We start from the raw sequence: 17,802 nt of genomic DNA on the forward strand, positions 1-17,802 counted from the left end.
GTGGGAAGACCAGGGGGAAAGCTTTGCACATAAAAAAATCTGATGGGCTCCTGCATCGGGATCAATGGGGGATTCATCCTTGGCTTCAATAAGGTGCTGCTACTTCATGCAGCTCCCATCTGACTTATCCCTTGGGACTGAATTTTGCTCTCCTTTTATAAAATGGTGCTCTTCTCCACTCACTGACTTAATTAGTGATTCCTGGGTTGTGCCAGACAAGGCTTCGATCTCTGCTGCAACGTCCTGCTCCAGCTCAGACATCATTTTCCCCGAGGGAAATAGTGGGAGATGAGATATCCTAACAAAGATCATTTCATTTAGAATTAAACAAAAACTGGCCTAATTCTGAACACTTACTCATTACTTTTGTTCTTCCTTCCTCTTCTTTTTTGATTGCTAGTGTGGGAGTAACGATGTCTAATGGGGGTTGCACGTTTTGCAGCCCACTCTTTATGTCTCACGGTGTTTGATGCCAGGGCTGATTCTGACCCACAACACTGAGCACACAACAGGTCTGCAGCTATTGTAAGTCTTCATGGCACGTTAAGAAAAAACAAGTTTACTGTCACGCATCCTCAGAAGCACGATAGGGTGAACTGCTTGAATGGCTATGTAACTCTAAGGGCAGTTCGCCAGGGGCATGCTTCATGTCATCGTCACCCCACATCTGGTTAAAATCACATCTCAGAAGATGTTAAGGACACTTGAGACAATGCTCAATAAAGGCAAATGTCATCAGATGGATTGTTCCCTCACTCCTTTCTCAACACTGCCTGCAGCTTCACAGCAGAAAATGCATCTGGGGGAAAATGTACTATGTGAAATCAGCCATTGCTATGCACAAAAACAGGGGTCTTTCCCTACGGCCATAGAGTTTTTGTTGCTTTCCTCACTCAGACTGGGAGCATCCATTCCACCACTGCCAGAAATGGCAGGATCAAAGGCAGATGCATTGCCTGACCTAGGTCTCTAACAAAAAGCTAATTCTGTGTTTCGACACTGGAGCGACCTGACAGCTCCCCAGAACAGCGGGAGGCAAGCAGACCCACGGAGGAATCTCCAGCCTCGTCTGCAGCGATGTGCCGCTGTGCTGCTGGGGCTTGGCAAAGCACACTGGGGAAGAGGGCAAAGCAGCTCTCAAACAAGTCATGCGAAAGACTGGGCTTTCCCCTCCTGGCGCCATTCATACTTCCATTAGCACTGCTGCTTTAAGCACACTAACGGTCCTTAATAAATAGCAGCAATTTCCCAAAGGCATAAGGATCTACACTGCATTATACCACTGTCATTCAATCAGCCCTTGAAAGCAATTTGCTTACCGGTGGATTTGATTTCTCTGACGTAGTTGCTTGGGAACCAGCCTGTTTTTCCATTCAAGGTCCCTTCCCACCAGCCCCCTTCTTCAACCCGGGTGACATAAATAATGTCTCCTTTGTTAACGGAGAGTTCGTCCTCATTGGTCTGCTTAAAATTGAACCTGGCCTTTACCACCAGCTGATGACTGCCATTCTCGGTCATCTCCTAAGGAAAGAAACATGGAAAAACATTAGTGGATAGTCCAAAAAAGCAGAAGCCAGTAGGACAAGCCATTGTTCTTTGTTGTTACAGCTGTTTTTTTCAGTATTGCACTTCAAAACAGCACTAACATCTTGCTCTTGTGTAAGCAGTCCCGCCAGAGGATCACGAGGTCCCTCCCAAGAATTAATTCAGTCTCACGGTGCATTGGGAAGCAGATAAGCATCGCCCTCTTCATTTCCCAGAGAGCAGCACCACAGTCTGAGAAGCCACCAGACTCTCTCCAGCCAAGGCAGCAAAGCTGCGATGGAGATCAGGGCAGAACAAGCCACGCTGGCATGCAGAACCCAGGGGTAGTGATCACATCCCTCTGCCCCCACAGCCATTAAACCCTTAATAAAATTTTAAATAAAGGATACCACAGGCTTGGACTGCCTCCTTAACACCCTTGCTGACTGTGAAGCTGTGCTGTTGGAGTCAGCGTGGGCACCTCCAGCCGCAGAGCTAAGAGACGACAGATGCGAACATGGCCCTTTTGACGGCTGATCTGGTAAAGCAAAAACAACATCTGAGTTTAACCCAGCACTCCCCAATCCCTCTGCATCACACCAAGCAAAGAACAACGCCCACAAGGGAAACAAGAACATGGGACAACAGCTGGAGGAGCATCTATCAGAGCACAATACCGAAGCGACTCCCAGTCAACAGTCAGGATGGTTTAGCTGGGCTGGGTTAACTCTTCCATGAGGGAAGAAGCTGAATTACATCCCAAGGCACTCCTACATTACGCCAGCCCTGTGGCCACATATCCAATTGCACTATTTGTTTGAAATCGCCCTTAAAACAGCTGAAAAATAGACTAACGCTTAGCCCGGTGCTGCCCAGCTGGGAATGTCTCTGGGATCCAAGTAAGCACCACTGAAGGTGTTTCAAAGGTTAGCTCGCAAGTGAGAGCTCTTAGGTCACCTCTGCAGCTGCAGCGTGGGCTTCTCCGCAGAGTGGGGAAGAATGCTAACAGCTGTTCAGCACATCCTACTCCAGATAAATCCTTCTGGGTTCAGTACATAGCTGAGAGAGCCTGTGCACAATTTTGATTACTGTTCATGGACTGGTGCCACAAGCCACATGAGAGAGGGATTCGGGTTCCTCTGAGGAAGGACAGGAGCTTCACCCCCAGGAGACCAACAGTGCACAGAAACCATCCCAGCAGCTCTCGGAGCTGCTTCCTTCACTCGTTGCTTTGCATACTGGTCTCTGGGCCTGATCCTGACACCACATGCCCGATGATGGAAATAATGCTGCTCTGACACAGATCTATGTTTCACAATGAGCAATTTGCTTTTATATTGACACCGAGAAACCTGCCAGAGGGTAAAAAGTTTTGTGGTTGCAACTGCCCCGTGCTGAGAGAGAATCACCTCGAAGGGAAGCACCAGCCTCTGCAGGACCTCGCAGCACCCAGCCCTAATCCTGCTTAGATGCTGCACAGCTGTGGAAAGAGGAGTTTCAAGGCACTGCAGTTTCCAGTAGTCCTCTGCTACTGTGCCTCATGCCACACTGTGGGAAAACGATCAGATCACCCCCTCTCTATGTGCCAGCATGCAAAAATGAAGCAACAGCAGATATTATCAGTTCAGGAAATTGTGTGGAGTACTTTGAGATTTCCCTTCTAGCTTCTTTTTAGATCTAAGAGAATGTCTGTATTCCAGAGAAGTTATTCTCCAGCTGCACTGTGGAGCTTGCATGCCGGCAAATCACAAAAGCCCTGAGAAGAGCAGACTGCTGTCTGCAGGTGTCACTTTGCTGGGTGTGCAGGTCCTCTGGATAACATTTGGAGTTCTTCATTGAAAGTACTGCAACAGGAGGAGGTGATCAAGTGACCAAGTGTGTGCAGGACTCAGAAAACACAAAGTTAAGACTGCTGTTTCCCTGTTGTCCTCCCATCTGAATGTCAATATGGAAAAATCATTCCAGAGGGGAAGCTTGGTGGGAGTTACTGGAACTCAGCTGGGCTTTTATTCTCCCAAGAGGATTTTTGTTTCAATACAAAAACACCTCGTCCTTAGATCAGACCTGGAGCAACACAAACTGCAAGCTCTTTGGAGAGGGGACTGCTTTCTGCTTTGTCTTTCTCTACAATGCCTTGCACAACGGGACCAGGTCCCTGACTACGACTTCCAGGCGCTGCTGCCTTACAGGTCAACAGCCATACCTTGAACATGCACCGGGCTGTCCAATCCCTGCTCCAGTGATGGAAAATGTTCATGCTAAATCAAGTGTGCCATCAGTGAGTCAGTTTTCTCTCTCGCCCTGCTCATTACACAATTGCCTGATGACCACACAGTGAATTCCCAGCTCCCCAGACTGCAGCAGCAATAGCAAAACCTCTTGGTATGGAAAAGGCGCTTTGCAAACACAGGATTTTTTTTTCTCTGAAGCACCCTGATATTTGAGCAGGAGTGGTTTCAGCTGCTCCCAGCAACACACAGACCAGGAGGGGTGGCCAGCTGCCAGTTTGAGATGTTCTTCCCTTGATTCCTTCTAAAAAGGGAGGGCGTAGACCGCGAGTCTAGACTTCTCTGCTTATTCAAGCAATCAGCCACAGTCCCACGGAAATGACTTGGTTGCTGCAGATTTTATGCTTCTCTCTGCCCCTCCCTATCTTCCAAAGCTTTTATAAATATCTGCAGCAACCTAGAAACAAATGTAAAACTGACTTTGACAGTTTGGCAGAGAAGTGTATCATTTATATTGCATCATGACAGCGTCCTATTTTATGCCTGGTCCAGCATGGAACACTGCTGCCATATGTTGCTTAAACTATGGTTAAAATAGCTGGGTTTTCTGCTCACATTCCTACACTATTTTGGGCAGAAGAGCCTAGCCTGATCCATCACAGCTGGTTTTCCTCCCCTGCCCTCTCCTTCAGATAAAAGCATCAAGCTCTGTGTTGCTGTTATCTGATGGACAGCTGCCGAATACTGAGTTTAACACTTCACCATGCCCCTGGTTATTTGCATAGCAAGACCCATGAAGACGTGAGGATTTGGACTTCAAGTGGATGCTCAGAAACACGTTCTCGCACCGCTTCCCTAGCTGTCATCTCCTTCTCGCCGTCTCCTACATGGGTGTCGGGTGCTCTGCAGGGAAGGGCTGTATGTGCAGCTCTGCCGGAGCCCTTGTGACAGCAGAAGCTGCAGGAGCCGGCAGCAGGCTGGTCCTGCCACCCCTTTCAGCCCTGGCGGACGGACAAACCGGGCCATCCGCAGTGGCGGCTTGTAGGATGCAGGCTCCTGTTTCTCAGGAACTTGGCCAAGCCACCAAAAAGCAAACGTTTTAGACATGTATTTATTTTACCCTGTACTTTTCCCAAGGGTGCTCTCTGCCTGAGCAGCTAATTATATCACAGGCATTGCGCTTTTTAACATTTAAACAGAGAAAGCATATGCTCAAACAGATGTTTGCCATGAAACCAAGAGGATCCCAGCTCCCCCAGAGCCCCTTGGGGAACACGTGATAGAAACTATTCCACTGCAAAGCCGTGTCCTGAGCTTCCCCCTGTGATTGCAAAAAACAATTTGGGGCTGTTAATCCGGGGACTGCTGCAATGACAGCATGGCAGCCTTGCTGTCCCATCGTCACCCAGGCATGCTCCCTGTGCTCCAGCAACATGCCAGGAGAGGCAGGAAAGCCTGTGACTCTGTGCTCTCAGAATAATGAAGCTAATGTCTATCACAATTACAGCGTTTGCAAAGGCTACTCCTTGTCTAGGTGATCTGCATTTCATATCCACATCATATTGAACCGCGGGAATTTTCTAAATGGGGTCACTGGGTGCTGCCATTTAATGGGCCAGTGAGAGGCTGTAAGATGTGCTGAGGCTGCCTTCCCATCACGGGCAGCTGGGGAGCGGGCTGGCGGCAGGGCTGAGGGCTGGCTGCAGAGGGGCAGTCTGGCAACCTGTGGCTCTTTGGAGCAGCACTGCACACACATGCTCAGCTTACTTCTCTGTGTGTGTGTGTGTATGTATATGTATCATATACCCCTTGATGTTTACATAATATATACATTAGAGTTTATGTAATAGTTTATATAACCACAGTATATACTACATATAAATATAAAAAGGATTTTATAAAACCTTGCATCAGAACAGAATAGGGAAATAGAAAGAAGAGTCCCAGCAATGAGGTTGTTTAACTGAGCACCCAAGCAGCTCTGTAGCACTCTACTAGCAGACAAGAATCCCAAAGCAAAAATTAAATGGAAAAAGTGAAACAACTCAAAACCAAAACAAACTAAATTTAGACAAAACACAGCAAATCAACAGAAAAACCTTCCCATGAAAGGAAAATGGCGTTTTGGGTTTTGAATTTTTCTACTTTTAATCATCTAAAATGTAATTCCCACAGGGAAATTGAACTCGCATGCTGGTGTTGGATTTTGGAGGGTGTGCAGGACTCTCTGTGCAAATCCATTTTGTATGATGGGGTGATAAGTGTTCTCCACCCAGATACACCCCTCCAGCTCAGTGCAGACGTGTTCCTCAGCCCCTCAGTAAGGAGACCCTGGTCCTTGTATCCCTCCCTTGAACACCACACTGGAACCCTTTCCTCTGTCAGTACGAAAGCAGGGAACCGTCTGTGAAGATACGGAAAACCTTTTTGTACCTCCCATCAAACCTCTGCTTTCAAAGCCCGAGTGACTGAATACATCGGCATATAGCAGCCCGTAGAGAACAGCCAAATACTGGGGATGGTAAAAAGAGAAGATGATTTGCTTTGCTTCAGCAGCCTGCTCCTGCACTGAGTGCGACAGGAAAAGTCATCAGCTGCAATTGTCAGCGTTTGGTTCCCAATTATGGGATCCTACTCCACAGAGCCCTGAGGAGGAACATCAATACAATTGACTGAGCATCTGGCAACGTTGTTTGTTTTGACATTCAGTAAAGATATTACACAGATGGATCTGCTTTTCTGCTCGGCTCTAAAACATACTACTTGAAATCTGACATTTGCATTTTGAAAGGTACATGCTAATTTACGTCGAGGCTCCTTTACAATGACCTACTTTGAGGTCCCTTAATGCTGTCAAAAATGAACAGAGGTTCCTTAGAGCAAAGAGATAATCTTGTTCTACAAAGTGCATATAGCAACTCTGAAGCACCACATTTAAACCTGGAGACGGTAGAAACATGAAGTATTGATCCTAGCGTTCAGTAGCAGGCACACAAGGCTGACAGCACAATTTGACAAGCCTCCAGAAATCATCATAAACAATGAATTCCCAAAAAACCCACCCCAGCATGCATATGAAATAGCATTTGAAAATACAACAGAAAAAAAACAAAACTTTTTCTTACCTTCGGTAGCTTTATTTACAGCTGTTAATGTACTCAGGACCTTGGAGAACTGTTCTCCGGTGTACAAATCATGTGGATCAAATAGCTGCAAAAAAAGAACTTTGTCAGTTTAGCACAAAACATCTCACTCTCGCGTCTGAGCAGCCCATGTTGCTGCACGGCACCAGAGATGATGAAGTAGCCCAAATGTCTCTGCAGGGCTAGGGGCTTTACTTGGGCTGATAGTCCAATTTCCTTCGGGGCTAGGGCATTGCTGGGGTGCCAGTGGCATGGGGGGTGGGCAGGGCAGGGGCACCCATCGGCATACGGAGTGCAGTGCTGCAGACACAGAGGGAAGCAATTGGTGCCGCCTGCAGAGAAGGGACTCCTTTGAAAATCGCTGAGAAGGTTACTGCTTGCCTTGAGGGAAGGAAAGATTTTGTTGCTATTTTTGTTATCTAAAGCTAAAGAGATTGAGGCTGTACATACACACACACACACACTTTCCACAGCAGAAGAAACAAACACAGAATTTTCTGCTGTTGCAATATGGCACGTATAATACATTTACAATTTTTCACAGGAAGCAAGAAAAGGTTATTTTATGTGCAAAAATCCCACTCTAAAGAATTTTGTGCTGCTGAGTCTCAATGGCAAAGCAGAAATACACGGATAGCAATGGCTTATTTTCTGTGCCTGGTAAACCTGATCTTGTAAACCCAGCCCTCTACAAATCACCCCCACCACGAAGAGGGGCAACCTGAGTTTCCAAAGCACTGCAATCCCCACTAATACGGGAGAAAAGCCCTGGAGTTCAGACAGACTGTACAAACCCTTTCATTAATGAAGGGGAAATAAGTGATGCAAAAAGCCCCTGGTCATGGTACCACCAAGACACCACCTGCTAATCCATGAATACGTTGTCTTGCAGACAGAGGCTACAGATCTGCAAATCCAACAAGTACAAAAGGTGATTTTAAAGCTGTCCTGTCAGACACCATCTACGCACAAATACTTCCAATGTACTGAGGAGTTTAACTTGCTAAATAAGTACAAGAGCATTAATTATCTTTAGGGTAGTACTGCCCTCTAAAATGGCCCTCTCTTGCTTGCCACATACAGCTCCTTGGGTACGCTTGGCATATTTCAACGAGGAATGGGACTGGCCTTTTCTGCAGCCCTAGATGCTCGCGGCGTCTCTTTCCCCTACACATCCGTGCAGCAGAAGTCCAACACGGGCAGTACAAGGCCACTCTTTGTTGATTATATTTTTAAAACCTGACTCGGACACTCGATACCAAGAGAGAGGCTTTACCCGAGAGAAAGCAATTTAATCCGTGCTCAGAGGGGAAACACACTGCTGCGGCTCACACCCGAACGTTACAAGCATTAAAATCAGCATCTCTGGGACATCCCCACCTACCTCGGGCTGATCTGGACCTCATCTATTGCCCGCTCTCACTCGGTTTTGCTCCTGCAGACCACGCGGACCCTGTCCCCCGTGCCAAATGGAGCGAGAACTATTTTCCTGCCTCGCACTGGCAACCGATGCTATCTGAGCATCGCCTCCAGCCCCGAGCAGCAACGTTAGAGCCTCCGTGGAAAGGGAGACGGTAACGGAGAGCCCCAGCGCACGCTGACCCCGTTGGCAGCCACTAGCGGATGCAACGTTACAGCAACGCGTCCTCACCCGCCTGCCAAGCAGCAGCGGAAAGTAAACAGCAAGGCTGCAGTGTTTGCGTGCATCCCTCTGGTGTGTCATTTTCTCAGTCAGGCCTTTTTTTCTTCCACTTCAGTAAGTCCAGAAAAACAAGTCCTGCCTTGAATGAATGCTGGCTTTTTCTTAAAGGACCAAGGTGGAGAAATACTTCCCCAGCCCTTTAATGCACGGAATAACGCTGCAAGCTCAGAGTCATCAGACCGACAAAAGTCCAGAGGAAAATGGTGGTGATGGATACACAAATGAATCCTAGCATGAAAGCAAGCAAACTTTTAGGACTTTTCTGGATGGAGAATTTGTCTGGAACAGCTACTGTGAAACAATGGGAAAAACTCTTCCAGTTGAGCCAGCATAATTTAAATTCACTCTTCTGCTTGTACCAGAATAAACTGATCTTATAGAAAAGTCCTCGTTTATGAGCTAAAAGTTGCTTTTTCCAGTGCAATCCATCCATAATGCCATTCCTAATTACAAGACAAGCTGCAAGGCTGGACAAAAAAAAAAAGAGAGGGAGGGAGAGACCTTCTGCTATTAGCTCATGGAAGAGCTGGGCGACAGAAGCAAAACCCCATTTAAATCTCCAGCTGCCTTTAGGGAATCTGGGTTAAAACGCTTCTCCTGCTTCCAGCATCTCGGGCAGTGAATCGCTCCGGCTGCTCCGCAAGCTCCACACCGCGGACAGACAGACAGACGGACAGACAGACGGACAGACCGCACTGCTGCTGCCAGCCCTCGCTGGCGAGGAGGGGACAGCCACCGGAGGAACCCTTCCCGCGGAAAAAAAAAAAAAAAAAAAAAAACAAATCCCTACATAAACCCAACCCGGCAAGACACCCGGCACCCGAAACCCCGGGAGGTGCAGCAAAAAAGTTGGGGCTGCGTTTCGAGCCCGAGCTGAGGAGCCGCGGGGAGACACCGAGGGGACACCGAGGGGACACGGAGGGGACTCACGGCGGGCGGGGGGCGGGCGGGCAGCCCCGGGGCATGGCGGCGGCGGCGGCGGGCGGTGCTGCGGGCCGGGGCCGGCCGCTGCGGCTCTGACCCGGAGCCGGATCGCGGCGAGGAGAAGGGGAAGGAAGGGGAAGGGGAAAGGGAAGGGGAAGGCGGCGCCGCCGCCCCGCTCCGCCCCGCCGCGGCTCCCTGCGGGAGGCAGCGGGAGGAAGAAGGTGGTGGTGGTGGGGAAGGGGAAAGGAGGAAAGGGGGGGAAGGGGAGGCGAGGGAAAAGAAAGGAGGAAAATAAAAAAAAAAAAAAAAAAAAGAAAAAAAATAGAGAAAAAAGCGACAGGAAAAACGAAGGGGAAAGGATAGAAGGGAAAACGCAAGCCGTGGAAATGGTATTTGGGTATTTGCAGCGCTCTTGCAACACGGAGACACACTGCAGCAGGGCTGTGCTCGAGCCGCAGCTCGGCGGAGGCAGTGACATCCTCCCAAACGCCGTGTCCTCGCACAGCCTGCGCTGCCTGTGCCCATCTGCTTGGGAACGCGCTCCTGCGGGGAGCCTGAAATTCCCCCGACACCTCCGCACAGCAGCGGGCTGCAGCAGGGAAAGGAGATGAAGGCACTGGCAGCCCCTGCGGAGCCCGGCCAGGCCCCTACCCCACGGGGGATGCAGGGGTTTCACAGACACCCCCTACACCTCTGGGCTGGAGGTCTCCAGGTGCTGGGTTGCTGTCCCAGCCATATCCATTCCCCAGCACTTGCACTGGTCGGTGCTGGGGACATCACCCAGCTAGGAAAGCAGGAGCAAAGACAAAGCAGAGCAGGTTTAGGAAGCACACGGATGGGGAGCCAAGAGGGTGATGATTTTTCAGCTGCCTTCCCAATGTCAAAGCCTACAAAGACTTTGATGAAACTTGCAAGCACCTCCAACTTCAGAAAGAGCTTCATTTCCACCCACAATGCCAATGACACGCTGCACGCTTCACGGTCATTCTGGACAGTCTGATTTAATCCAGATATTGATTTATCTTCAGAAACCAGTCTTAGTTGACAAATTCCATCCCCTTGCCAGAAGTTTTGTGGTCATACTAGCGATAAAATGCTGCTGCTGAATGGGAGTTATGATCTCGTGCTTCTTCAGCAGTAAGTGAAGCTATTTAGTTGTTGTTACATATGCACAGAGGTATCAACAGCAAAAGCAACTCATTGTTCCCATTTTTTGACCTTAGAACAAGCTAGGGCTTTTTATCTGCTTCATCATTTTTCTCTTTCCTTGTGATCCTTCTCTTTGATCCCTCTGACACTAGACTCCCTTTGGCCCTTAAGACAGACCCCGTTGCCTTCCAGTCTCCTCCTTGACCCACCAGCATCCGGCTGCCACTGCCTTAGCAGTACTCTCACTGGACCAGGTCTTGGGTCATTTACACAGCTCGGAGCTGAAGCCAGTGTAAACAAAGTGCAGTGAGGTTATCTGCACTGCTCCTCAGTCCACCACAGAATCCCCTAAGGACAGTTAAGCTCCAAGTAAGCACCCACATCCTCTGTCGCAGCAGAGCTGGGCTGATAGGCATTCCTGATAGGCAAATTCTGGCATTGAAGAGCAGCAGGAAATTTTTAGATGCAGTCTCATTGTTTCACCTTATTACAGCACTTGTCTGATTAGAAGTAGGTGTTGACTCCTCTGCTTGCCTCCTTTGTTTTAGGACTAACACGTCTGAAGCAGCAAATCTTTGCAGGCTTCAGTCCTGGGCTGAAGCAAAGGAAGAGGTCAGATACTTACACACTGCAACGGGATGCACTATTCCAGCTCACCCCACCAGCCTGTGGAGCTGCTGCAACTTTACAGAGCCACTCGAAGCAGAAAGGTCACACAGTGTCCTTTTCCCTCCCTTCCACTGGGTCCAAGCCTATGTCTGGCTGTTTGGTGCTGTTTGCCTTGCTCTATCTGTCTCCCATTTCCTGAGACTGAGTTACCAGGACAACAAAGGAGGGTGGGAGGAAAGTGCACGTATGTAGCTCTGCGGGAGTAACCTCTCCGCATGCCCCCTCCACAAGAGAGAGCCAAGCAGCATCTACTCAGCGGAAGGTGGGACTTGAGTTTCAACCATATTCTGTCGGAAAGCCTACCTTCTGCACTAACCCATGCCTTCCTAGCACACTAGCGACGCATCGTGAGGGATGTATGCAGCTCCAAGTGGCAGCTATACAAAGGTGTGTGGTGACTGAAACAAATTTAAGGCATAGTATAAAGGTAGGGATTGCTGTAGTAAAGCATGCCAAAGCCATGGGGTGCTAGGAGGGGATGCTGATGTCATGAATGCTTGAGATTCCCCTGGACTAGCCTTTCATACAGGTCCTTATCCAGAGGAAGTTCTGGGCTCTGCATGTCCTCAAACATCCTCTTTTGCTCACATCTGCAACAGGAACAGAATCTCTGACCTTAACGTGCACTTGTCAGTCTCAAGACAGAAGTAGCTCAGCCCTAATGCCAGGCTACTGCTTCCTAAGAGAACTAAGTGTTCTGCGGCACTTGGAGAAGGACTGAATTTGAACTTTAGTGTTTGTTTGTTTGTTTGTCAAATCCGAAGTTTGTGTAAGCAGCAGCATGGCAGTCATGGAACTGAAACCTATTATTAAACTAAAAGCTTTCCTGATGTTACCCTTTCCTCTAGCCCAGTTACTGGAGCAGAACAGATTTTCTGTCCTGTGTTCATTTTCCTCAGACCTAACACCAGATCACTACAACTTCATTGCTGATAGACCCTGGAACAAGAAGGCTCCCTGCCTGTTCTGATGCTCCCGGCATGCTTTCAGAGTAATGAGCTGGGCAGAAAATCCCTCTGAAAGGCAGCAGCCCTTCCCAAGGCAAACTAAGTATCAGACATGCCGGAGAGCCACCTATAGGCATGCTTTTAGAGTGCCATTGCCAAGAGGGTCCAAACAGGACAGTGTTTGGGAGGAACAAATGGCAGAAGGTTTTCAAGTTCCCTGTGGCTTTCCCTTTAGAGCACTCAGAAAAAAACAGGTAGTGGGGGAGAGAAGAGCTGGAGAGAAACATAACACATGTACCACGAATTGTCCACCATGTCAGCTGTCCTGCCTTGAGCATCCCTCTTCACTTGGCATTCTAATATGGCTATTATTTTTTTTTGAAAACAAATAATTAAAAAAATCAATTTAGCTGGAGAGATCTGAGCATGAGCTTTTATTCAATTTTTGAGGTCTCCTTTCAGCCAAGACAAGGCTGCCAAGACAAGGCTGCCGAGGTCTCCTTTCAGCCAAGACAGCCACATGAGTATTACCAAAGCTACTGAAGGCTGAGAATATTTTAAAGATTAAGGCGGTTATAAATAAGAAACAGAAACAGCAAACAAACAAAGTTAGAACAATTTTCTTAAGATAAAATAACAAAGAAAAGGAATGGGGAAGATCAAAGCATCACCTGGAGCGAGATGTGTTGCTAGTCCATAATATCTGAAAATCACGAAATGACTGCAGTATTGCAGAAGTGGTTTAAATACTATGAGATGTTAAATAAAGCACAACAGTTGAGGACTACTCCTGTCTTATCTTTTAGATGTTTAAGATTTCTATTTTGTGATATTTTCCATCACAACCATTATGATAAGTTTTTAAACAGAAAAATAATCTCTCTGAAAATTTGAGAAAATCACATGGTCAAGTACTAGAAGACTGTCAACATTGATTTCTGATGTGACAGGCCTTCGGTGATTCTATATATATCTGCTCTTAAACTATGCTGCTGCAAAAGGCTTTAGAAATGGATTACTGGGAAACAACAGGCTAATGAAACAGTTCTGGAATAAGCAAATTTTCATGCTGGTTAGCTGAAAAGGTCTGAAGAGAAGAAAGGATCTTTGCTTGCTTAGACCTTCAAAGGAGACGTGCAGGAACAGGGTTACCGTGAATTGGACTTTCTCCTCACTGTGGTGCGTGAATGTTTTGCATAATGCTCAAGGATGCTGTTCCTTGCTTCTGGCAGATTTTGTCTTTTTCACAATGTTGGTATTTTAAACGAGACATTGACAGCTCTTAATTACAGGCTTCTTTTCTGATTTAGGAATGCCAGTGTGATACAAAAGTCTTTAAAATACATTTTAAATCCATATGCATTTAGTAAAAAATGTAATGGCACATTAGCTTAAGTCTTAAGTAATTCATTTAGATTCTGATCTTGCAAATATGAATTATGCTTAGGCATAAGAATCTGCATGTATATAGGATCAGGAATAGCCACTGATAGACTCTTTGTCTTCATTAGGATTGTTTATATGCATAAGGATCAATTTAATATTATGGCTTTGGCAGAATCTCATGCAACATTTGCAAAGGGATGAAAAACACTGCAGGATTAAGAGTATTTCATCTTTATAGTAAAACAAGGCTAAAAACTGCAAGCCCTTACCTCCAATACAAAACAAAACAAAACAAAACAAAACATGCACAGGTTCACCCTGCTTAGCTCTGTTTAGACAGAACTCCTGTTATTGACACATGTATTTCTACCTGACCATTTAGATTCTTCTCAAAGATGTGGAGGAACCTGTTAAGCTCACAATCAATACACTTCAAGTTCTCCAGCAAGAATATCAAATTACTGATCCTCCTATTTATGCTATTAATACAAAAGACTAGGAATGACTACCAGTTTTGTCCGTCTAGCATTTGGCTTCCATTCAGGTTTATTAAACAAGCACAATATTACAACAAAATAATGTAAAGGATATAAGCTGACTTACCTCCACTTTAAGAAGTGCACAGCCTTTCAAGAACTCTTGGATATTACTGATGCAATCAGCTTCATTTTTAGGCTCCAGACAATACTAAAGAAACAAAATCCACTGAGATCATTGCATTACCTTCCGCATAGCCTCTAGTCAGAAGGCCTGCATGAATATTGACACGTGTGTTTTATACTGAATTAGGGAAGCTTCTTAAGGGGGCGGATGGGGGTGGCAGGCAAGCTGTCGAACCAGGAAGAAAGAGCCACTGGAGGAAGTGATGCATAAATTGAAATGGTCGGCATCTTGTTTTGAATGTCAGCATATGACAATGCCCTAAATGACAGGGGGAAATTGATGACTTTTAAGAACACACAGTCCCAAACCATCAGATAAGCAAAAGGAGCTAGCAAGTTTGTTTGTTTGTTTTTTAATAATAAATGCTCCTGTTTTATAGTGCAGATTTTTTTTTTTTTTTAATTTAACAGCTTCTCTTCTGTGTTGCCATTTCCTATCTCTCACTGGAGCCCTTCCTTTTTTTTTTTTTCTCCTGCAGTTACACAGCACTTTTGGACTGTCTGAATATATGCCTTGTAAAACTGTAATATGAGGTACTCGCATGATTTAAATGACTTCAGTACCAATGGATTTGCTGGACTTGGAACAGCTCAAAATTGCATAGATGTAATGTTAATTTATTCCTGATCTTGTTCTATAGTGTACTTCCTTATTAGCGAAGTGTTTTACAGTAACAGTTCTGAAAGAGTGCATTTACACTGTTGTAATTCATGGTATTTAAATAAATGTAGACAAACTGCGTATCCTATTCAATCCCACGATTTTCATCTCTGGTAGGCCCAGTGTTTCCTGTCACTGAATGAACATGCGCTAACTCAGCCAACTGCAGCCGTCTGGGGTTGTTTTTCTGGATGTCAAGAGACAAAACCAAAGAAGTAAGGCTAAATCATATTCTGCTCTCAGGTGTAACTAGCAACTTGCGCGTTAATCATTCATCTAATTGATGAAGGAAAGAAAATGTTCTCTCAAAATGACCGTGCAGTTATTTCAGACTAGCAAAATACATCTTACGAGAATTACCTTTTCTGCAGATCCCGGAAGAAGTCGATTGATGAGTCTACAGAGCACGGTTCCATCTTTCAGAGAAGTTTTCAGGAACTCCTCTGGATCATCTACTATTTTCTTAGGGGAATTCAGAACTCCTAGTGAAATAAGCCACGTTACAATTTGCTCTTCTGGATTCATTGCCGAGACTTCTGCCACCAGCGCAGTTCTGCGCAGAGGCTTGCACTAACCCACATCCGCGATTACATCTTCCTGCCTCTTTTGCTGGTTGCAGAGCTCAAATGTGAAACTATTTTTCTCCCTCCTTTTTGCTCAGCACCAATGCTCACCAAAGCTAAACTATCAGAAGTAATGTTACTTTAAGGTAAGAAACAACTTTTTTTACAAAATGCTTTCTAGCATGCTCTGTTAAAGAGACAGCGAAAGCAGATCTTCAGCTATTGTAAATAGAAGTATTTAATGTGGATATGTTTATTCCACAAAACCTCTTACCTACTGACTTTCTCCTTTTGCCAGACACTATCATCTTGTAAACCTGGTATTAACTTGTGGCTATTGACCAAAGTACTAAATGTCTTTAATACACTGAGATATTTAGAGGTAAAATTGAAATTCCCACTAAAGATGACTGGGGGTGAACGTCACACTAACTTTAAATAACATTTCTTAACTTTTTCTGTAGTAAGCCTTGTTAGTAAAATTGCCATTTTAGTTGCCTATTTTCAAGACATTTTTAAAAAATAAATTCTGATTATCCACTTAATGTACAAAAAAAAAAAAAATGTATTTTTTAACTGTTTTACGTAAGAAACACATATAATCCAAAATGGTTCTTTGGATGAAATGTAATCTCTCAGAACAAATATCGTAGGTAACTCTGAAAGGTCACAACTAAGTCACCCAACGTTGCGAATGAAAATTTCCAACAATTTTACTTGTCCTATTAAAACGGCACTTCCTACCAGCTCTTCAAGATCTACTGTCTAAAGAACAAGTGTTTTCAGTTTTTCACCCTGAACTGGGAGATATTAACCATCAGTATCGGCCACATTAACTTAGAAGAGCCCAGTCATTTGCAGTCTCCATTTGCAACTGCTTTCACCAGCTCAAACAGAAAATAAAGCAATTTTCCCATCAGTTTATGATGCCTACCTAGAATATTATGGATTAAAGTAATAAAACAGGAAATTATCCCAGAGACAACTTCTCAATGACAATATTCCAAGCCAGTTCCTAACCTTGTTGCTTTCAAGACACCAGCTCTGCTAAACTGCTTACACAGTAATTTGAAGTGTAGAGAGAAATAGAACAGTAACATGAAAGCTACATGCAATGAAAATGCATGGCTTTGTCTCATCATTTTCCAGGTCTTATGCTTGGTACTTGGACCTACCTAATTATCACTTTTAATAGCCACCAATAAGAAATCAACATTGCCTTTTTAGGATTATACAGACTTTTGACCTCTAACAGGATGTGGAGATGAGTTCTACACTGTGTGAAAATATAGCACATAGCAGCAGCCAGCGTGAACAGTAAAGCAGGCTGAAGCTAAATCACAAAACCCTGCCATCTGGGAATGTGCATCTATAGCTATCCATATGTGTGCAAAACGTTTCAAATTAATTACAAGACCTTTGGTGTGTTTTTGTTGTTGCTGTAGTTTGGTTGGTTTAGTTTACAGTTCTTCTGAGCACTACTCTGTAGAACTGAATACAGGCAATCTCCATGTTCATAGCTTGCTTCTTCTTTTACCATACCTACAGTAGGTAAGACAACTGGTAATATTCATTCATCTACTGGGGTCAACATGTGTATAGGAACACTATATATATATGGAAGACATCCACTTCAGCCATCTAATCAGAACATAGCAAGTTTCTGATATATAAGGCAAGAGATCATGTGTTGCTATTTCAGTAGATGGAGAATTACACACTCATCCACAGTTCATGTCACAAACCTGAACACAGAATATGTCACTCACTCTCTCCTACAAACTTTTTTTTTTTCCCCCCCACAGATAGGCAGTTTTAGAGGCTTATGCCTGTTTTCATGTGTTGCAGCCAGGCATGTATTGTGCTAATGGTTTAAACTACAATTAAATGAAAATACTTCCTGCATCTTGAATACTTAACAAGAGCTTGAAAGGGTGACCTCTTACATATTCAGAACCCCCCTCCCCCCCCCCCAAATTTAAAACATTTCAGGTAAGCCACTTAAAAGCCAACTTTTCAGAAAAGCATCAGCACCCAATTAGTAATCTTCCAGTTTGTTCACCTACCCTCACAGTAGAATTAGGTCTGTTGTGGAACCCAGAATATGAAAGTATACCACCTACCAAGCAAGGAACAATTTCTTGTCTGGTCTTTGGAAAAAGCTTCAACATTGCTTGTTAGTTAAGAGGAATGAAACAAATGAATTGTCTACCATCTCTTGCAGAGTCAACCTCCACCCCCAAG

At 45.3% G+C, this 17,802-nt stretch overlaps 1 protein-coding gene across 5 annotated transcripts in view; it reads right to left on the bottom strand.

Annotated features, from left to right (window-relative positions):
- Nucleotides 1-8,284, bottom strand: part of ARHGEF6 (Rac/Cdc42 guanine nucleotide exchange factor 6) — a 30,836-nt gene extending 22,552 nt beyond the window's left edge. For 4 of the 5 annotated variants that reach the window (XM_084294009.1, XM_084294008.1, XM_084294007.1 and 1 more), the window contains exons 1-2: nucleotides 1,935-2,049; nucleotides 1,320-1,521 (exon numbers count right to left, since the gene is read on the bottom strand). In XM_084294009.1, the coding sequence (XP_084150135.1) occupies nucleotides 1,320-1,518 (199 nt within the window). In that variant the 5' untranslated portion in view covers nucleotides 1,519-1,521; nucleotides 1,935-2,049. Of the gene's footprint in view, nucleotides 1-1,319; nucleotides 1,522-1,934; nucleotides 2,063-6,877; nucleotides 6,963-8,279 lie in introns of those variants that run through there. The other variant, XM_084294010.1, reaches the window with a different exon arrangement.
- Nucleotides 8,285-17,802: the final 9,518 nt, after the last annotated feature.

The sequence above is a fragment of the Netta rufina genome (assembly GCF_964035555.1).
Source record: "Netta rufina genome assembly, chromosome: 12".
Taxonomy (NCBI): domain Eukaryota; kingdom Metazoa; phylum Chordata; class Aves; order Anseriformes; family Anatidae; genus Netta; species Netta rufina.